Here is a 23478-nt window from a genome sequence, read left to right as displayed (position 1 = left end):
ACAACCCACCCAAACAAAATTCTTACAAATCCGAACAATCCGAATTAACCCGACCTGATTGACCTGTTTATCAAGTCTATAAAATGGATTTAGGAGGCGAGTAGGGTCCGCGTAAGATTAGACCTCACAAATGGCCAATCTTATTGCTTGTGAATGGGATTAGTTCAGCCGGGTTACGAGTTTGCAAGAAAATTGTCTTAAAATACTCTTTACACAATAAAGGCTAAAACGTCTTACACGTTTTATATATACTCAACTATTTTAGAATCCGTGCAACGCACATGAAATATACTAATAACTTAATAAATGCAATAGAATCGTCATTTAACATGACGACTTTATAATGTTTTTATGTTTGAATTTTCCTAAACCTATGTTATTTATTTTGATGAGTAAAGGATGTTATTCAGTTTATCTCTTTTAACATGTTTATTTATTGCAAAGTTAGGTTGAACATGTGGTAGTCCTTAATGAGTTTCATACCACAAGGGGTTTAGTAGTGTGTACACTACACACTTGATGGACTCACCTGCGTGATTGTGGAATGTTGGCCACCACCTGTGAGAATAGATGTGGGCTAGCTATTCTCTAATGCAATCATGAGACAGGATTCCAACTATTGCAATTGCTATAGAATAATATCTCCTCTTTATTTCCGGCGGTCCAAATGTTTTCATCGGATTCTAGCGGTTGAATTCCAACTATTGCGTTTGCTACTGAATAAAATCTCCTCATTATTTCCGATTTATTACAACTCATTGTTGTGATTTAGTGCCATTAAAACACCAGATTTTATGTCTCCTATGTTCTCTAACAACGATAAACCCACCCCTTTCTTCAGTTGTACACACAAATTTACAGAATCATAATCACATATATTCACTTCGTCCTAAATTCTGTGAACAGTCCCCACTTCCGCCTTTAGAGTTCAACAAAGGTGGAAGGAGGCGTTAAACCTGGAGTCGTGACGATGGTACCCAGACGCACCATAGTGGGGGTCTAACTAACTTAGCGCAGTATCCTACACGACGCCTCATTAAAATTATTATCGGTCAAATAAGTTCAATTTCCGCATAAGCTCTGTCGCGTAGACCAAACTAATTTGCCGACTGAATTATTCCAACTAATTCAGCAAGATATGGGTGGAGTGGCATGGCCTCGATTCGTCCCTTTATTTCCGTTTTAGAGTAGTGCGTTCTTTCGTTTATTTTAGTTTGGATTAATTCCGCTTCTCTTTACCAAAAAAAATAAAAAATAAAATCATCATTCATTATTTCATACAAAGATAATGATTCTGTTGAAGTAATGTTGGCATGACAATCAAAATGAAAAATAGGCAAACAGAACTACAGAAGTCGAATTGCGAGCTACACATTATAATCTTCATCATAAACTGCATCTCGAAGAAATGAAAAGCCAATTGCTGGTAGATGTGATTGGAAATAATGAAGGGCAATTACTGCTGATGCACCGGCTTGTAAAACAAAGGAGTAACTGAAATATGGGGAATGTGTTGAATGTTGGGCCAATCTTCCCCGGTAGGATTTTGGCATTTTTCATACAGCCCCTCTGAAGATGTCGTAACCATAAGTTGTCGGAGAGAGGTGAGTTTTCTCATCCATTTCGGAAATGACTGGATTTCATAGCAATTAAAAATTTTAAGAGACTGGAGGGTACGACACACGGGTCCCCACGGCACCCCTTCACCCTCATTTTCTCCGTCAATCTCTTCATGTGCTAGATTCAACATAGGAAGGTCACCTAGATATAAGCTCTCCAGAGCAGCGAGATATCCCAATCCTCCGAAAACCTTCCTTAGCTTGGAACATGCCGATATTGAAAGAGTTCGCAGTGAAGACGAGAAAGCACACAACACAAGTCAAAACTCACTCAAACTTTTACATCATTATTGCCATGTAAATGCAAGGAAGTTAGAGACTGAAATGACTCTATCGGCAGCGAATAATGTAACCAAGCCACATTATCTATGCTTACTTCCATTAATTTGGGACTTGTAGGAGGTATTGTCATTCTCAGTCTTTCATTGAATTCTGACAAGTATAGACGTCTCAGTTCGGGGCAGTTTGGAAGAGATATCAAGTCAGGGCAATCCAATACTTGTAAAAGTTTTAATTCAGAAAAAAAGAGAGATGACTGGTGCGATTCCTTGTTGCTGCCAATGCTATTATCATCTCTCACCATCTCTCCTGTCGGCCTCCACCATTCTTTCAACTTGGGCAAACGCGAAAGAACAAGTGTCTCGAGGCAGGGCAAGAATGGTACTCCTGATCCAAGCAGTGAAGCTTTTGCAGAATAACTTTCTATGTACTCCAAATTTGGCAATCTACTGAGAGCAAGAAATTTCAGACACCGCAGTTTTCCTAGTGAAGATAGACAATGAAGCTCAGAACACCTCCAAAATTCCAATCGAACCAGTTTAGGAAGAAATGCAGCCAAGTTGTCTCCTTCTGCCCATCTGGGCATTCTAACACCATGGTACATAACAAAATTCAGCGCCTTCAAATTGGCATGTTGCTGCAGAGCACCCAACAACTCTTCCTCATAATCTGCCGCTTTTTCATCGCTATCTTCATGCTTGAATTCAAACGTAATGGTATGGAGATGCTCCTTGTCCCTAATATAAGCCCCGTCTCTAACAATGTGATCCTTAACAAATGCATTATCTCTGGAAAAATGGAAGACAATCTCGATAGTCCCTCTTAGCTTCTTTAAAGTTTTCAGGCTTTCCAGCTCAACGAGTTGCTCCAGACTTGAGTTCCGCACCACAAACTTAGACAGCTTGTAAAGACCAGTCAACTTATTTATCCCCAAAGGCATACCCACCAAACTTGTACACTGATCTAACCCCAATACTCTAAGATTAACCAACTTGCCTAAATCCTTCGGCAACTCTTTTAAACTCTTGCAGTAATCTAGATTCAAAGTTTGCAAATTACAAAGTTTTGTAATTGACTTTGGGAGCTCTACCAGAGAATCATTGTTGGAGAGGTTTAAGTATCTCAAATGGAACAATTTCCCTATTGAAGCGGGTAAAATTTTGATATTGAGAAAACTAAAATCCAAGGTCCTGAGACACCTAAATTTTGATAACAATAGTTCTATATCAATCACTACCGCTTTAGTGTTAGGTGGGCCAACATAGAGGAATGTGCGAATGTGAGCCATGGAGGAGCAATCATTTGCATATGATTTCTTCATAAGAGATACATGACGAACCATTTTATCTACGTCACTAGTAGAAGTACTTGCGAGGCAAATTTCCTTCTCAGCGACTTCTAAAGCAACATCATGCATAAGGTCGTGTAATTTGAATGTGGATATCTCACCATATTCATCTTTCTGCACATCCTGAAAAAAACATCGTCGTAGTAGAATTGAAAAATACTCTACACCGGCATCTTCTATGCTTTGACCCTTTTCTAGTGGCACAATATAGCCTTGTGCCATCCAAAGACTAATCATCAACTCCTTTTCTATCTGACTATCCTTGGGGTATAAAGAGCAATGACTAAAACAACTCTTTAAAGAAGATTCAAGATTGTGATAACTAAGTTTCAGAATTGGTTTGATCCCATTTCGGTTTTCTCTAAGGTTTGCTATCCCTAGCTCTTGAATTGTCAACCATTTGCTTTTTTCCTGGCCGTACAAGAGACGTCCTATCACTCTTATAGCAAGAGGTACATTGGCACATATTTTAACGATCTCTTGGCCAATGTTTATCAAGTCAACATAATGATTTTGACTTCCTTGGTCTAGAACTTGTTCAAATGCCATGAGCTGAAACAAATGCCATGAATTCTTATCTGATAAACCTTTTAAATCGTATATAACACCGTTTCCAACTATTTTGGCAGTCTCTTTTGAACGTGTAGTAACCAAAATAAAACTTCCCCCTTCAGTTCCCACCAAGTGCCCTACCAACTTTCCAAATTCATCACGACTCTAGGTCCACAGATCATCTAAAACAATTAAGAAACGCCCTGATGCTAGTACTTCCCTCACTCGACCTACCACCACCTCCATCGAATATTTGTCATGCTTTTCGCCTGTTGCTGATTCCAGAATCTGAGCCAGGATTGTTTTCACATCTAATTTTGACTGATCATGGTCAGACACACAAGCCCATAACCTCAGGGTAAATGCTTGGGTGATGTTTTCATGATTGTACACAAGTTGGGCAAGAGCTGTCTTCCCTAGCCCACCCAATCCCACAATAGCTAGAACAGAAACATCTCTCCGAATTTCTGTGTCCAACATTATCCCTACAATGTTTTCAACATCCTCGGCCCTCCCAATAATCTCAGTGTCCGAAAAAGAACAGGTCTCCTCTCTCCTGCTCCTAATAGGCCCGTGGTCAAGATTCAAGCCGAACTTGTTATGCTTGCTAGAAATACTGTCTAACTTATGCATGATCTTTTTAACCCCTTGTGACATATTATATGCAACACCAAGTTGATTATAACGGGAAAAAAAACAACAGACCTTTTTGATAAACTTGTGATCCTCCATGAGCTGCTTTTGCTTAGCGAGAGTCACAAACTCGCCAAGCAAATCATCAGCATAGTACAGAGCATCCCCAAGCTCCCCGATATAGAGAAGTGTTTCCTGGGACAGCTCGTCATACTTGGCCTCCGCGTCAAGGAGCACTTTCTTAACAGTAGCAACAACGCTGCTGAGTTCATCAAGATCGCCCTTGTAGCCCCATATGGACCAAGCCTCTTTAAGCTGATTACAACTCAATGCAGCCAAGAGAGTTTGAATTACAGACAGTAGCGTACCTACATCCATTCTTGTTTTTACAGTTTCGCAAATGAGAAGCTACAAAAAAGTCAATGTATTACAGATATGGAAGCTGATTTTTTCACAAGAAATATACTGAATTCAATGTACTAATATTTTATCACAGATGAGCTGAATAATTCAATGTAATTTCAAAATGCTACAGTACAGATCAGACAAATGATGACTTTGAAGATGTTGATTGGTTACAGTAGGTAATCCTTGCATGTTTTGGGAGTAGCAACTTCCTAGCAAGTTCAATAGCAATAACAGACATGCTATTAGCTACAGGGTATTAGAAAACTACTACATACAATTTTCAGAAGACCATATCTATTAACAGAGTTCTTACTTGCATAGTCACAATTATTATAATACTTCCTCCGTTCTAAAATAATTGACGTTTTCAATTTACGAGGTGAGCCATTGAATTCAATTTATACAAAAATATATTAGTCGGAAAATTATAAAAATTACACCATAAAATTCCTTACGAATAGAGCTTTAATATGAGTATACATTTCAACATATTTAGTCATATATTTTGAGAGATATTGAAGAGAGAAGTGAGTGTCTCAAAAAGTGAGAATGACAATTAAAAAAAACAGAGGGAGTACCAAATAAATTTATTGAGGAAAGTTAGAGGAAGGTATGGTCATAGTTCGTGGTGACAACGAATAACATACAAGAGAAGAAAAATTCCGAATAGCAATTTTAATCATGGACATCCTTAAAAGAACATAGTAACTTTACCACGGTAGTGTAGACGGGAGTATAATTTTCTTATGGTAAAATTAATTTTGTTATTTCAATAATATTTAATATAAATATAAATGTAAATATTATAATGTAGCATATTAGAAATTGTCATATAACAAAATTATTGTGTTCGTCATAATATAAAAGTCAAATGTCCTCTCAATCCTCAAGAGTCAAGACAATATATTGTAATTGTTGTAATGACCCTCTAAACTTTTAAAACAATATATTGCAACATTTGTAAGACCGTCTCAACTCTTAACACACTATATTCCAATGATCTTAAATTTCAATTTTATTTTGGTAACCCAACATCTTATACGAGCAAAGATTACTAAATACATATGTAAAATATGCATGTTATCAATTAAAAAAAATCTTTTATCAATAGTAAACATTATTTTGTACTCCGTATACTTAATAAGCATTTTAATTGGGCTTGTTATTATTCGGCGTACCGTACGTGACACTCCTGCGTTATACGCCTCACTTATACAGCTCCGTCCTGGGATCAAGACTCTCCTTCAATTGTTGACCAAGGAATTCTCGAACCAGCTCTTTGCTTCCGGAAAAGAAAAACTTATCGCTAAAGCTCTTGTATAAGCTCTATCTGCATAGGAAAAAGTACTTTGGAGTTTGGATGGCGCCGACTCCCTTCTTACTGCCAAAACAGCTACACGTGCTAGAGAGGGGATGCGCCCCGCGCATAGGCTTGCAGTTTTTATGGCAGAAACGCTTCCCCAGTTGGGAAAGAGGTACCTCTCTGCAATTAAGACAGAAATGGAATTGTGAGGTTAGGATCCTGGGTAGAATCAGGTGAACTCTTTTGAAGACAGGGTTCCAAAAACACAAACAGGGGTTAATTACAAGCTAAATGGTATGTTAGCTGTGAAAAAGACAGCGTAAAAGATCATCCTTAAGTTCATATAACTTCAAATTTAGCCATTAAGTTACAAATTATTCCAATGTGAATATTATTTTAGGATGTATATAAATCAGACAAAGTCAGAGAGGGAAAGTGTGAGAACTAACAAGAAAATGAGTCAATATGTCACCCTGAATTCAGTGGCATCCAAATTTCACCATGAAATAAATTTCGATAAAAATCATCGTTCATATCGTAGATACCTGTTTAATCTTAGGATGGAAGGATGTTAATTACCCCAGACAATAAAAATGAAATATACGCAGCAGGCAAGTCGAATTGCAAATTGCACATCATAAACTGCATCTCGAAGAAATGATAAGCCAATAGCTGGTAAATGTGATTGGAAATAATAAAGAGCATTTATAGGTGATGCTTCGGCTTGAGAAGATAAGGAGTAATTGAAATATGGGGGATGTGTTGAATGTTGGGCCAGTCTTTCCCGGTAGGATTTTGGCATTTTTCATACAGTCCCTCTGAAAATGTCGCAACCTTAAGTTGTCGGAGAGAGGTGAGCTTTCTCATCCATTTCGGAAATGATTGGAGTTCTTCACAGTTTAAAATTTGAAGACGCTGGAGGGTATTGCACACAGGTCCCCACGGCACCCTTTCACTCTCATCTTCTCCGTCAATCTCTTCATCTGCTAGATTCAACATAGGAAGGTTGTGTAAAGTCAACCTCTCCAAGACAGAAAGATATCCCAATCCTCCAAAAATCCTCCGTAACTTGGAAAACCACTTTATATTAAGAGTTTGAAGTGAAGACGAGCAAGCACAGAAGACTTCCCTTAAATCAGTCAGAACCTCTACATCATTATTGCAAGATAATGCCAAGGAAGCGAGCGACTGAAATGACTCTATCGGCAGGGAATACTGTAACCAAGCTACATTATCTATACTCACTCGCCTTAGTTTGGGACTTGTAGGAGTAGTTGTCATTCTCAGTCTTTCATTGAATTTCCACAAGGAAAGATCTTTCAGTTTGGGGCAGTTAAAAAGAGATGTCAAGTCAGGACACTTGTGTATGTCTAAAGTTTTTAACTCAGGAAGGAAGAGAGATGATTGGTGTGGTTCGTCGTTGCTGCTAATGCTATTATCATTTCTCACCGTCTCTCCTGACGGCCCCCACCATTCTTTCAACTTGGGCAGAAACCAAAGAACAAGTGTCTCAAGGCAGGGCCAGAATTCCAAAACTTCTATACCTGACATTGCTGAATGACTCTCCATGTACTCCAAATTTGACAATTTATTGAGAGTAAGTGATTTCAGATATCGCAGTTTTCCTAGTGATGACAGACATTGAAGCTGTGAACAATTCCAAAGGTCCAATCGAACCAGATTAGGAAGAAATGCAGCCAAGTTGTCGCCTGCTGCCCATCTAGGCATTGTCGCTCCACGGTACCTCACCAAATACAGCACCTTCAAATTTGCATGTGGCTGCAGAGCTCCCAACAACTCTTCCTCGTAATCTGCCAATTTTTCATCACTATCTTCATGCTTGCATTCAAACGTAATGGTATGGAGGTGCTCCTTGTCCCTAATATAAGCCTCCTCTTTAACAGCATGATCTTTGACAAATGCATCACTTCTGGGGAAGTGGATAACAATCTCAATCATCCATCTTAGCTTCTGCAGAGTTTTCAGGCCTCCCAGTTCGATGTGTTGATTCAGACTTGAGTTCCCCGCTCCCACCACAAACTTCGACAGCTTGTAAAGATGAGTCAAATTACCCATCCCCCAAGGCATACAAGCCAACCTTGTGCACAAATCTAACCCCAACACTCTAAGATTAATTAACTTGCTCAAATCCTTTGGCAACTCTTTTAGACTCTCGCAATAATCCAGATTCAAAGTTTGCAAATTATAAAGTTTCGAAATTGACTTTGGGAGCACTTCCAAAGATTGATTGTTGGAGAGGTTCAAATATCTCAAATGGATTAATTTCCCTATTGAGGCAGGTAAAATCTTGATATTGAGAAAACTCAAATCCAAAGTCCTTACACACCTAAACTTTGCTAGTATTTGTACTATATCAATGGGTACCTTATTAGAGTTACGGGGGCCAACAAGTAATGTGCGAAGGCGAGTTGCGGTGGAACTATAATTTGCATATGGTTTTCCCGCAAGAGATACATGACGAACCACTTTATCTACACCACTAGTAGAAGTACTTGCTGGGCAAATTTCCTTATCAGCAACTTCCAAAGCAACATCATGCATAAGGTCGTGCAATTTGAATGAGAATATCTCACCATGTATATCTTTCTGCACATCCTGAAAAAAGCACCGACGAAGTAGAACTGAAAAATACTCTTCACCGGCATCTTCTATGCTTTGACCCTTTTCTAGTGGTACAACATAGCCTTGTGCCATCCAAAGACTAATCATCACCCCCTTTCGTATCTTACTATCCTTGGGAAATAAAGAGCAATAACTAAAACAACTCTTTAATGGGGATTCAAGATTGTGATAACTAAGTTTCAGAATTGGCTTGATCCCATTTCGGTCTTCCCTAAGATTTGCTACCCCTAGCTCTTGAATTGTCAACCATTTGCCTTTTTCTTGGCCGTAAAGAAGACGTCCTATCACTCTTATAGCAAGAGGTACATTGGCACACATTCTAACGATATCTTGGCCAATGTTTATCAAGTCCACATAACGATTTGGGCTCGCTTGATCTAGCACTTGTTCAAACGCCATCAGCTGAAACAAATGCCATGAATTCTCGTCTGATAAACCTTTTAACTCATATATAACACCATTTCCAACTATTTTTGCCGTCTCTTTCGAACGTGTAGTTATCACAACCAAACTTCCCCCTTCATCGCCCACAAAGTGCCCTACCAATTTTCCTAATTCATCACGACTCTCAGTCCACAAATCATCTAAAACAATCAAGAAACGCCCTTCTGCTAGTACTTCCCTCACTCGACTTACCACCACCTCCATCGAATATTGATCATACTTTTGTCCCGATGTTGATTCCAAAATCTGAGCAAGGATTGTTTTCACATCTAATTTTGACTGATCATGGTCGGAGACAGAAACCCATAACCTCAGGGGAAATGCTTGGGTGATCTTTTCATGATTGTATACAAGTTGGGCGAGAGCCGTCTTCCCTAACCCACCCATCCCCACAATAGTAAGAAACGACACATCTCTCCGAATCTCGGAGTCCAACAATATTCCTAGAATGTTCTCAACATCCTCGGCCCTCCCAATAATTTCAGTATCCGGATATGAACAGGTCTCCTCCATCCTCTTCCTCCTAATAGGCTTATGGTCAAGATTCAAGCCAAACTTGCTATGCTTACTCGCAATACCATCTAGCTTATGCATGATTTTTTTAACCCCTTGAGACATATTATATGCAACACCAATCTGATTATAATGAGAAAAGAAAAGTCGCACCTTTTTAGTAAACTTATCATCCTCCATGAGCTGTTTTTGCTTAGCAAGAGTGACAAACTCATCAAGCAAATCATCAGCATCGTAAAGAGCATCCCCAAGCTCCTGGACATAAAGCACTGTTTCCTGAGACAACTCGTCATACTTGGCCTCCGCGTCAAGAAGTACTTTCTTAACGGTAGCGACAATGCTGCTGAGTTCATCAAGATGGGACTTGTAGCCCCAGATGGACCAAGCCTCTTTAAGCTGATTACAACTCAGTGCAGCCAAGAGAGTTTGAATTACAGACAGTAGCGTACCTATATCCATTTCTTTTCAGTTTCAGAAACGAAACTACAAAAGATTCAGTGTGTTAGTCTGAGACGGGTGAAACTGATATGGAAGTCGGCTGGCCTCAAGATATGAGTTGAATGTAATAGACTGCTATCTAAAATGAAGTGTGAATGCAGACATGCAGTAGAATGTAATTTTAAACTATTCCTAGTGGGCCTGTAATACCGCTGTAAAGATGTTGACTGGTTACAGAATGGTCCTCTTTATATGATTTAAGACAAACAAGTTCAATAATGTGGAGATATTTGCGGCCCAAATAGATGCGTCACATGTATGTTCCGTTCCACATTGGTAAACTAGGAGAGAGTCGAACACTTTAAACATTATCTACAAGACTACAACTTTCACATAGAGATAACAATAGTCATTTGCGACGAAAAATGAGTATTAAGTGGATCACAAATTCTCATTTAATCACAAATATATTTACGCCCTTTGCCAACTATTGAAGGACACAAGATATTCCATGTTCATCAATCATGATACTAAATGGGATAGTTGGACAAATAGTGCACTGATTAGAGTGACTAATGCCTAATTCAATCAAACCACCATAAAAAATCTACATCAAAACTAGGAAGAGGAATATTATTTGCATTCTCTTTTGGGTCTTCTCTTCAACCTTCTCCTCTAATACACGATTAAAATAACGCTTATTTTACCCACTTGTTTGACTTTTTTTTTTTTTGGTGTTGACCAGGAGTATCCCATACCGACAGTTGGGGCAATCTCCTTCGGGGTACTGAAGGCAATTTAATGGGTCGAACCCCTGACCACTTGTTTAAGAGATGAGATCCCTTACCACTCACACCAGCCAACTTTGATCCACTTGTTTGACTTTTGTGAAATGAAAACAACTACTCCAAACTAGGAATATAAAGGAGAAGGTTGGTGACATTGCTCAAACTAGGAATATAAAATATAACGAAATACGATAAAAAATAGGTACTAACATTGTAAAAATGGGGATCAATACAAAAAGGTGTCTCAAGTACCATCAAACGAGGTTTGTAAAACATAAAAATGATCACATTTGTTTATGTAGTACACTAGTACGAGTAAATGACTGTAGACGGTTTTATATAAGAATTTGTGATAAAGTTGCAAAGAAAGAGCTGCATTAAATTGATAATGTACCATTGTACCTTATTTGCGGCCGAATAATCCATTGCATGTGACATCGGCAGCCAAATCCCACTTCCACCATTACCTACAATTTTAGTGGTATTGATAGTGATAATGAAACGGTTTTGGGGCATAATTCAGCAACATAACTTTAGTTATGGTAGATTTTCCCTTTTCCTCCTTCCCTTGGATCAAATATTCTCAAGAATTTATTGGAAGGTTAATGAGAGAGTGATGACTGAGATTTTCTCCCGGCTCTAAATGATTGGGAATTTGGTTAATTTTGGGCTTCATCATAAGCCTACAAAATTACTTACTTCCTTTTTTTTTTTTTTTTTTTGATAAACAAAATTACTTCCTCTATATGGTTCATTTACCCACATTTGCTACTATGGTATAAAATAGCCCGGACAAAAACCGACTCCACCTGAATTGTCTGACCCGCATCCGGGTTGAGAACTTGAATTTAACCTTAGACTTGAATTGACAGACACTATTTAAACTGATCCAAATGTTTATTCCCCTGCATACCGAAAGTTATCCCCAAATAACTTGAAACAACGTATTCAAAAATGACCTGAACCCAATATGACCCGACTCAAATTCTTGCAAACCCAAACCCGAATTAACTCGGCCCAAAGCCGACCCCGACCAGATCTAACCCATTTGTCGGGTTTATTAGTATAATGCTAGTAAGGTCCATGTCAGACTAGACCTCGTAAATGGTCAATCATATTGCTTGTGGATGGGATTAGTTTGCCGAGTTACAAGTTTGCCAGAATCGGGTTGGAGTGTTCAGGTTGGGTCATTAAAGTTAGGTCAATTTGCCAATCTACTCTAGCAAGAGTTGTGATGCCGCATGCCGACTTTTCCTCAAAGTCGTCATCCTACATATTAATTGTCAACTTTTAATCTATAATTTTTCTAAAAAAAAAAAAAAAAAAACTCAAAAATTTTAAAAATGCAATAGAACCTGTTTCATGTTTGAAAATTCTTAATCCCATATCAGACCTTTTTTCGATAAATAATTTCAAAACCATCTCAAATCTACAATTTTTTTTCGATTCAAACTCCCAAAAAAGGCCATATACCCAATTTACCCAAATGGTTTTCAGTTTTACCCCAACAGGCGGCAAAGCCCAAACCCATTCTTTATGTTGTTTGAACTTTGACCTCTCTAGATTCCTCGATTCCCTAATCCCTCCTTCCCTAATCACAACCAAACTCGACTCATAACAACAGCAATAATCCCAATAACACAAACAAGGCTGAATCAAATCAGAAGCAAAATTATGTGTTGTTTGTGAAGAAGAAGAAGCAGAAAAGATGGGAATCATAAGAAGCTGCTGTTCATTCATGGTGGGTACAGTATGTGGTGTATATATTGCTCAAAATTACAAAGTTCCTGATGTTCAAAAGCTTGCTTCTACTGTCTTCTTTGTTGGTCGTCTCATTGAGCAAAATTATCGCAAACCCGGTAAACCTGATGATGATTAGTTCTTCTTTCCACTGAAAAGTTGAGTTCTTTGGCTGTTTTTTTGGTTGATCTATATTTAACAGGTTAATTTTAGGTGGGATCAGCAGTGATTATTTGTGGTTTAGTTGAATTTATGATCTGGGTTGTTGTTGGATTTTAGGATTATATTGTGAAGTTATATACTACATTTGAATATTGAGGATATATACATGATTAAAGTGTTACATTGTGATTTGTGATTGATAAACTATTGAGTTTGCGTTTATTTTTATCATTTCATCTTAAGCTGCTTAATGTTACTCCCTCCGTCCCGGTCAATAGTTATTTATGTTTGAAATTCCCCCATCTGTTGGGTCAGAGGGAGTATATCGTTGTTGATTGTTGTATCAATTGGATTTGTTGAATGAATTACAGCGGAATTGATTGTTTAAGGAGTTGAGGTAATAGATGATGTACTCTTAGTGTAACTTGGTATGTAGTTATGTACGGAGTACTAAAGAGTAGGTTTTATGCTTTCCAAAGGAATTGCGAAGGTGCGAATTCCCATTGCTTGTTGAAGACATCTTACCGCGTTTTTGCATTGCCTGAATTATCGATTCAGTTGATGAGAAACAAGATAGAGGTTGTGAGGGCTGTTTGATAATTTCATTGTTTATTGCATGCTAAGTTTAATGAAGATAAAAATAATGCCGCTACTACCTCCTAGACCTCCTACTTACCTTTCTACCTTTTCGTCATTTCCCCTAGAACAATTACCGTCAATCCAAGCAAGCCCTTAAGGTAATCAAGTTGGTATGAAAGTACTAAGGAAAGCAAACATGTCTTCTTGTCTCTTGACCTTTGGGTAATCTAACATCTCAGTTCCCACTGCAAATGTTGTAGTGTTAGAAGTTTGCAGTGTCTATCCTGTGGCCGAAATCAACAGAAAGGATATGTTGATTTTTCGGGAGTGATAAATGTTTGGTGCTTGTATGCTTCTCGATAGTCTAAAGTTGAACCATATATTCATGTCACCCTCTCTGCCCGTCTTCACCATGATGAAGCTCTCCAGGACTCCACCACATATCATCTTCATTTCTTTTGATTTTATGTTTTATTCTTTTTGGTGGAGGGATCAATTATTGAGGAATCTAATTTCTTTGTTCAAAAATCAATTTAGAAGCAACTATTGTAATTTGTAAGTGAGTGAGGCTGCTTATCCGATAACTAATTTGAACTCTTGAGCACATATTATGTTAAACAAACAGTTTACCCCAGGAGGTCGGGTGGTTGGAGGGTCTGGTTAATCGGCTTTCTACTCTGTATTCTTTATTACTTGCATGACAAATTGACAATGATGCTCAAATGGTCTGGTGAGGCTTAACCTCTGTATGTTCTAAAGGTGTAACTATTTTGCCGGAGTTTACTAGTTTAGATTTTGGTTGTGCTTTACTACTAAAGTGAAAAATGACATGACGATGATTTACAGAACAGAGTATCCACCTAGTCTCCTCTGCTGATCCTCCTCCAACGGTCTTTTACTGGGCTTATATACCTTATTTAATGATTTCAACAAATGAAGTATATAGGCATTATGAGACCGTTGTATGTCATTATTTGAGAATTTGTGTGGAGTAAATTAGGTGGTGGTTTCTGAAATTTATATACTGTATCTGAGGTATCTGCAAAACCCTTTTGCTAGGCAATTAGTGTCATTGTAGATGGGTGTATCCGTCTAAAGATGTAGATGGGTAAAAAATGTCACCACTTTCATAATAAGACAACCCCCACCATCCCACTTGTTGTTTGTCTTATTATGAAAGTGGTGACATATTTGACCCGTCTACGGTCTACTACTTTAGACGGATAGTGTCCGTCTAAAGTGAGATTTTGTGTTTGCTAGGCAAGCTGCGTTAGTCAGTTACAAACCTAGTTGCATACTTGCAAACTGCAAACCACTGGAAATTCTAAACATTTCCATGCCTTCTTTTTCATGTATTCATGTTTCCACTGTGAATTGCGATCAACATCAAACTACCAAATTCAGTTATCACTTCCCCCATTTCTTTCCAGAATCACGCTAAAGGTATTCCTGAAGTTACTGATTATTGGATACTTGTAGTTGTAGGTGTTGTGGCAAATTTACCGATGTTCTCCGAAGTATTCAACATGAGTATGTTTTCTGCTGTCTGACTCAATGATTTTGTGAAATTTCTGGACTTGAATTCTGGATTTTTGTTGTCCAAGTCCCTTACACGTATCGTAGTGTCGAGTGGACAGGGATACTCGAGCTAATATGAACATGAATTTTGTGAAAATCATGTCATGTCATGGAATGTACTCACAAGTAGACCTGGCCAGGGGTCGGGTTAGGTCCGAGCTGGGCCAAGTCACCCAGGCCCTTAGCTGACGTATGTCAAAGGTCCGGAGTCCGGACAGGATTGGTTGGCTCATGGGCCATGGCTAGTCCTAAACCGGCCCATGTTTTTTTTTAATGTCTTTTAGTGAGTTGTGTTAGGTATATTCGGATTTGGGCCCGATCCCGATCCGATTTAGGGAAGGGTCATGTCAGGGCAGGCCATTAGCAGACTGGGCAGGTCTTGGAATGGGTCCTGCTATACGTCGTCGACAAATTACTAAATATCGTCGACAATTAACGTAAAATTCCAAGTTTGCCCTCCATATCATGACTCCATATTGGTCTCACCAAAATGCAATTTCCGTCTCAAAACAGAAATGAAATTACCGTCTCACTAAAACACAAGTCACCGTCTCACTAAAATATTTCAAACCAAAAAAAAAAAAGTCGGGTTTTGTAATTAACAACATGAACGGGAACGATTTTAACAACGATTTCAACAATGAAGATAGTAACGAGGTTAGTTTACGATTTAGTTTTGTTAAAAATTTATGTTTTATTATCGTTTGAATCCCGAATTAGGATAGATGCCATGAATGTAGACGGAATTATGATAGAATTTGTGACGGATTTATATGAAAAAGCAATTGAAAAAAAAAAAAAAAAAAAAAAGAACACGAATCAACAGACGTGGGGTTCTTCGCCTCTCGGCCCACCTCAGGCGAAGAAATGGGTCGTCTTATATTGGGCTTGGACGAAGGAATCCTTCGTGCTGGGCTGGTGTTGGGCGAAGGATTCCTTCGCCCGTGCCTTGTGTGTTGGACGAAGGTTTCCTTCGTCCTGCCCATTGTTTTTTTTTTTTTTTTTTTTTTTTTTTTTTTTTTGTTTTAGAGTTTCTCGTTACTTTTATTTTTTTTTCTTTGTTTTTTTTTTTTTTTTTTTTTCGACTTTTTGTATAAAATAATTAATTTCCGTATATGTATTAAAATTTTTATTTTTTATAGTTTCCGACAATTCAAATAATTATAATTAATTTCCGTTATTTCCGACTCGTTGTGTACAAAATAATTAAATGCCGTTTTTGTATTATAAAACAATTGAATTAATTAATTACCGTCTTTATATGAAATTTTTATCTTTAACATTTCCGACTCGTTTTGTAAAAAATAACTTATTACCGTGTTTGTATTAAATTTATATTATTTTATATTTACTTCGACTAGTCCCGTAGCAAATAATTGAATTAATAACTAACTTGTTGAAATGCGTGCGCAGTGATTAACGATGGAGACGGTGTTGATTACTCGGATCATTTTACGCCAAACCGATTTTTTGCATCTAGTATTCAAGCGTTTAATTGGGCATATGAGATCGGGCTCCGACTCGGGTTTGGTATAAAAAATCAAGCAACAAGAAAGTTGGTCGTAATACCTAATTTGAGACAACGTTATTTTGTTTGTCGGATGGGTGGAAAAGGTCCCGTAAATAAGGATGCCGATTCTTTAATGAGGGTAAATACGCTACCGCGTGGTGCAATTGCAAATTTTCAATGAAAGTTGTTGAATTAGAAGAGAATAAGTGGCGGCTTGTGATGAGATCCGGGTTTCATAATCATGGTTTAACGTTGTATTGTGACGGCGACAGATACTTTGCAAAGTTTGATGACGAGGAGTTGGCTTTTATCGATGCCCAAGTTAGAGCTCACGTTAGACCGGCAATTATTAGTGCGGGTTTACATCGAGCGGAAATCCGGAAAAGTCAAGACCTAATCGGCGACAAATCTACAACCGTTCTCGAAAAGTAAGGGTCGAGGAAAGAGATGGGAGAAACCCTAAGACAATGAGATGTTAGCACTTGCGGTTCAAAGATAAGTACGTTCATTATTGGGTCACTGATCAAGAGACCGATGAGCTAACCCACGTGTTCATGGCTCATCCAGAAGCGGTTAAGATGTTTCGATCATACTATTATGTGGTACGATGATCGATTCCACGTACAAGACAAATGACTACCGTCTTCCGCTTGTTGAGATGGTTGGAGTCACACCCGTCGGGAAGAGCTTTGTCATCGCGTATGCTCTTGTGACGCATGAGTCGGAGGAGAAATATCTCGTGGTCCTACGGAAATCAAGGCCCCGCTCAATGATGCCGTTCAACCTAATGCTATTGTTACCGATTGCGAGAAAGGTTTGTTGAACGCGATTCCTATTGTTTTTCCGGATTCGTCTCACTTGCTATGTCTTTGGCATATATATTCTAACGTGGAGACGAAAGCACTTGATATCACGGGTCAAGATAATTGGGCTAAGCATGTAACTTTTAACTTGTTTACTGCGGTTGTCGAGGCGGAGACCGAAGATAAGTTTAATGTTGCGTGGGGCAAATTGGCAAGGGAATGGGCGGGAGTGGCGGCTTATATTGAGAGGCAATGGTTCCCGCACTTGGAAAAATGGGCCAAGTATAGAACGAACAACATAACTCATTTTGGCAATACTTCTACATCCCGGGTTGAGTCGGCTCATGCGAATTTGAAGAGATGGTCAATAGCGCGAAACTCGCGATTGATAGCATCCGAGTCGGTTTCATTCTTTGATGGAAACGCAACATGTTGAGATCCGACACTCGTTGGAGTTATCTAGATCGAGGCGGTTGACGGGGATTCAGCGATTATTTTCCAGACTTTCTTGCAAAATATCAAAGGCTACTACACTTGGTTTGTTATGTGCTTGTTCACTTCACCGCATTTCTAGAAACGGATCTCGGGTCCCTGTTGATGTGTTACATGCATTTTGGAGGAAGTTGGAGTACGATGGTTCGGAGGCAATGCCGACTTGTGATGATGATCGGTTGGAGGAGTTATTCGATGAAATTCGGAATGCGATTGGGTATGATCTGCACATACTCAAACTGTCGTAAACACCGATCAGGCTGGTACGGCTCCGCTATGTCCATGAAACGAATACAACCGGTATACAAAGTACGAGGATGATACTCCTCCTGACGCGGCCCGTACGGATCCCACCTAATGGAAGCACAAGTAAGCCCATCCAACAACCTCCGATACTCCAACAATTTCTCCGCATTTTGAGCGAAAGGACCAACGGATCTCCAAGAACACGACCGAGGCTGAGTAGGGTCAATTGCCGAAGGTGGACCGGGTCTGAACATAGGAAAATACTCATAGATCCACGATTGCAACAAGGTCAAGCAACCACCAATAGTCTTCACACCAAAGACGTGAAGCTACCCCAACCGTGTCGGTACATGAAGGCAAGTACACCGGCTCCCCAAGCGTAGTGGTGTACTTCATCAGTATCATACACTAAAGGAAACAACTGAGGACGTAACCTATCACCTGATTTGTCGACAAAAAGTGTCGACCCCAACACCACAGCCAAAAACCCCTGAGCAAAAACAACATCACAATTAGCTCTCGCCGTTTCACAAACTGCATCTACCAATATACCCCCACTGTTGTAAATAGGGACCTTCTTAGTAGAGTTTAACGGCAACCTCAATCGCTCTCGATGAAATCCCAAAGAAGCCACATACATACATAAGGGGATCCGCCAACGTCCCGTCATTACTCTCCACCTTACAACGATTACAAGAACCCGAACGCCTAAGATCTGCGCAACATCGTGAAGGAGTATGGACATCTCCCCAAAAGGCATGTGAAAATCACAGTGTCGGGTTGCCATCTCTCAACAAAGGCGAAAATAAGGGGCATGTTATAATACTCGGTCATGGAATCTAATAGGTGAGAAAGACCAAGTCATCATAAATAGTCTTAACGGCCGGAGGGAGTTGCCAACAACTCAACAACCTCGTCTTACCAAACCGGTGGTAACCCGTCAAAACTGGTCGACCGACCTCATTAGGAGTCGACCATATGGTGTTGGCAATGTGGCCCCCGAAGCTAGGAATCACGTGGGGAAAGTCAGGACCACCAGGAACACGATGATCGATCAACCAAGAGACATCCTTACCCGACTTCTTCTTCTGAGCCACCACACTACTAGAACTACCATCCGACCTCCGCCGAAACGCCCCCTCCTCGGTCCGTCTACGTGGCACCCTACGCACTCGCTCAATACCCGCCTCCTCCTCACCTATCACATCACCAGACCGAACCAGCTCCTCCTCCACCCGCTCATCAGTCCACGAATCGGTTTATTAATAATAATTAATTAATATTTTACGTAAACTAAACGAGACGCAACAAAAATTATTTTACAACAACTTGATTACTTAAATTTATAAAACAAAGAATTTATAAATATAAGTTTAAGTAAATTAAAAAATAAATAAAAAAAACAAAATATCCCCAAAAGGGGTTTATTAGTAATAATTAATTAATACTTTACGTCGACAAAACGAGACGGAAAAAATATAAATTTACAACGACTTCGCCACGGACGATAACTATTATTAATAATTTATTAGTTTATAACGATAACAAAACAAGACGGAAAAAAAAATATTTAAAAAAAAATAAAAAAAAAAGTATCGACAAATTCTAAAACATAAAGAAAAAAAAAAAAAAAAAAAAAAACAAGACAAATGGGCCAGACGAAGAACTCCTTCGTCCAACTCCAGGCCCAGACGAAAGAATTCTTCGTCCAGAGCCCATATTAGACGAGGAATTCTTTCGTCTGGGCCTGGACTTGGACGAAGAAGTTCCTCGTCTGGGCCCAGTTCGTGTGTTTTCATTTTTTTTTTTTTTTCGATTATTCCGTTTGATTTTCGCGAAACACGACTAAATCCGATTGAAATCAAAGCATCTATCCTAATTCCGTCACAACTTTGGCATCTATCCTAATTCCGTCACAAATTTACAAACTAAGCAAAATAATACAAAAATTTTTTAATACTAATCACATACCTTGGTTAATGTTTGAATTCGTGACGGAAATTATGCGGTCGATACGTTTTTTTGTTGAAATTTGAGTCGGGTTTTTTTTTTTTCAAAATTTGGAATATGAAAGGTAGTTATTGAATAAAAAGGAAAATATAAGGGGGAGTGTGAGGGAGGGGCAAAATTGGAAGTTCATTAAAATTGTCGACGATATTTAGTAATTTGTCGACGACCTTTAGCAGCCAGGCTTGGAATTGACGCCCCGCCTCCGTGCTAGGCTGGGTTGGGCGGTCGCCTCGTTCATTTTGTAGGGTCTGCTCATAAGTACGGAGTATTAGAGTACCTTGTGAGATTTATTATAAGAGAATACTAGTATTGGTGCCCGGCTTCGCCCGGGCTACCTCTACTTACCATTATTTTATTTTATGAAAATAAAATTACTTAAAGATGCATAACCCATAAATTTATCATTAATATATTTTTCTATAACACATCATAAAATTACGATAAAATAAATTTTGAAACAAATTCACTACTCCCGCTATTAATATTTGACTCTTATTAATGAAACAATAGTAATAACATTTCACTACTTGCTTGTAATCATTGTTACTTTCACTACTCCTGCCGTAATTATTATTACTGTCACTACTCCCGTTATTAATATTTTACTCTTATTAATGAAACAATAGTAATAACATTTCACTACTTGCCTGTAATCATTGTTACTTTCACTACTCTCGTCGTAATTATTTTACTCTTATATTACATATATGCAGTAAATCAAATTGAATGAATTATGCAATATTATATATTACCTAATCTAACTTGAATTATTTATAACCTACTTATATTATATTTTTGTATGTTAAATAATTAACATCTCTATACATCTAATAAACTATAAAGTTTAATAAAATTGTATAGATTTTAAATTTAATATATAACTAGCATTGGTGCCCGGCTTTGCCCGGGCTACCTTTACTTACCATTAATTTTTTTTTTTTTCATTTAATAAAATTACTTAAAGTTGCATAACCCATATATTTATTATTAATATATTTTTCTATGATATATCCTAAAATTACGATAAAATAAATTTTGAGACAAATTCACTACTCCCGCTATTAATATTTTACTCTTATTAATGAAACAATAGTAATAACATTTCACTACTTGCCCGTAATCATTGTTACTTTCACTACTCCCGCCGTAATTATTGTTATCGTCACTACTGCCGCATTAATATTGATAATTCCACTACTCTCGCCGTAATTATTGTTACTTTCACTATTGCCGCATTAATATTGATTATTTCACTACCCCGTTGTTGTTTCTACCACTTTCACTAATATCGCTGATAATATTGTTACTTTTACTATTCAAATGAGTGATTATTATCATATAATTATATCCAATGTTACTACAATTCTTTTCTTTACTGACGAAATTATTTTTACTACTTAGGCATGCAATTTTAAGAGGATTATATATTTATATAAATATATTACATATATGCATTAAATCAAATCGAAAGAATTATGCAATATTATATATTATGGAATCTAAGTTGAATTATTTATAACTTACTTATTATATTTTTGTATGTTAAATAATTAACATCTCTATACATCTAATAAACTAAAAAGTTTAATAAAATTGCATATATTTTAAATTTAATATATAATTTTATGATGATAATAATTAATTTCATAAGTGTGAGGGTTTATACTATTTATTTTAAGGAAATTGGACATCTTAATTAATTATTTTATTTTAAGTAAATTGACCATGTTTAGGAAAATTACCAAGCTTCTATATAATTTAATTTTAACCCAAACTATATAATATTTGCATTGAGATCCCTTAATCGGGTCCATCACACGGTGCTATTGATTTAAAACTATATAGTATAATTAATTTGTATAACTTTCTTTAATTACATTGAAGTCCCTTGGTTTCTGGAATTAATATATAGTATTGATTTTATGATGATAATAATTAATACCATAAGTCTGCATGTTTATACGAATTAATTATTTTTATTTTAAGAAAATTGACCATTTTCTAGTCTTCTATAAATATTTAGGAAAATTACTAAATATCTTCTTTCTTTTAGTTTCCTTGAAATTGACCATCTTAATTAATTATTTTATTTTAAGGAAATTGACCATCTTAATTAATTATTTTATTTTAAGGAAATTGTCCATGTTTAGGAAAATTACCAAGCTTCTATATAATTTAATTTTAACCCAAACTATATCATATTTACATTGAGATCCCTTAATTGGGTCCATCACACGGTGCTATTGATTTAAAACTATATAGTATAATTAATTTATATAACTTTCTTTAATTACATTGAAGTCCCTTGGTTTCTGGATTTAATATATAGTATTGATTGATTTCAAATGTGAGATTATTGTATAATGTCATCGACATTAGAAGACAATTATTAATATGGTTCCAAATTCAAATCGGTAGTAAATATGTAGTACAAGGTCTATGTTTTGAATTTAGGCAAAATGATTGAACTATTCCCACATGAAAAATCATTGAGTCCATTTTTGAAATAATACTCAAAAATAAAATATTTATCGTTTTGGGTCGGTTTTGAAAATATTTGTCAAAATGGTGTCCACGTAGGCTCGGATTTATGACCTGAAACACGCCACTACCAATGGCGTGTTTTGTGAAGGAAACACGCCATTAGCAGTGGCGTGTCTTTTTAAAAAAAAAAAAGAGAGAGAGAGAGAACACGCCATTGTAGTTGGCGTGTCTTTATCAAACTAGAAAGCAAACTAAAGTGGGTGTATTCTTCACCCATTTTCCATATCTTTACAACATCAAACATTCAAGCTCATCCTCACCCCCAAATACGGATCTCGAAGTACATTATGCATGTTGTCCGGTGGACTTAAATCAAGCCCCGTGCTAAGAGTCTCTCGGTATTTGGGTCAATTTATGGTTGTTCGAAATGGTGAGAACGATGGGTTAAGGTGGTCGAGTGGTGGTAGGGATGGTGTGAAGTAAGATATGTGCTGGTGATTGAGGGAGAAATGGTGAGCTCAATTGGTGGTTAATGTGTGGTGGTGGTCGCCGTATAAATCGAGATCGAAATGAACAAACGAATTAAGAGAAGGAATACCAGTGATGTAGTTGATTATTCATATCAATTTGAAAAGCCACAATCACAAAAACTTTTTAATTATATTAAGGGTAAATTGATAATTTATACCGAGTATAACACCATTTTTCAAATTTTATACCTAAGATAACTTTTTTTGAAAACTTATACCTAAAATCTTATTTTCTTCCAAACTTACCAAATCTCAATATCACACATAAAATGACAGTTTTGCCCTTATTAATAAAATATAACCACCCTTTCCACCCCCATTAAAATCATCAACCAAACATCCACCATAACCACCACAACCACAAACCACCAGCACA

At 37.6% G+C, this 23478-nt stretch overlaps 3 protein-coding genes across 3 annotated transcripts; all 3 read right to left on the bottom strand.

The window, feature by feature from the left end:
* Window positions 1-1234: 1234 nt before the first annotated feature.
* Window positions 1235-3797, bottom strand: LOC141617939 (disease resistance protein RGA2-like). Its single transcript, XM_074435065.1, has one exon. It carries the CDS (start codon window positions 3793-3795, stop codon window positions 1891-1893), a length of 1905 nt encoding a protein of 634 aa, XP_074291166.1. The 5' UTR covers window positions 3796-3797; the 3' UTR covers window positions 1235-1890.
* A 166-nt stretch (window positions 3798-3963) lies between these two features.
* On the bottom strand, window positions 3964-4809 carry LOC141620672 (putative disease resistance protein RGA4). The gene has a single exon (XM_074437482.1). It carries the CDS (start codon window positions 4807-4809, stop codon window positions 3964-3966), a length of 846 nt encoding a protein of 281 aa, XP_074293583.1.
* Window positions 4810-6713: 1904 nt separating this feature from the next.
* LOC141617937 (putative disease resistance protein RGA1) lies at window positions 6714-11626 on the bottom strand. The gene is made up of 2 exons (XM_074435064.1): window positions 11371-11626; window positions 6714-10225 (listed from the first exon to the last, which is right to left on the bottom strand). Exon 2 carries the CDS (start codon window positions 10199-10201, stop codon window positions 6848-6850), a length of 3354 nt encoding a protein of 1117 aa, XP_074291165.1. The 5' UTR covers window positions 10202-10225; window positions 11371-11626; the 3' UTR covers window positions 6714-6847.
* Window positions 11627-23478: the final 11852 nt, after the last annotated feature.

This window comes from Silene latifolia, chromosome X, assembly GCF_048544455.1.
Source record: "Silene latifolia isolate original U9 population chromosome X, ASM4854445v1, whole genome shotgun sequence".
Classification (NCBI taxonomy): domain Eukaryota; kingdom Viridiplantae; phylum Streptophyta; class Magnoliopsida; order Caryophyllales; family Caryophyllaceae; genus Silene; species Silene latifolia.
The sequence above is the reverse complement of the archived record's forward strand: the minus strand, read 5'-3'. Positions and strand labels throughout refer to the sequence as shown.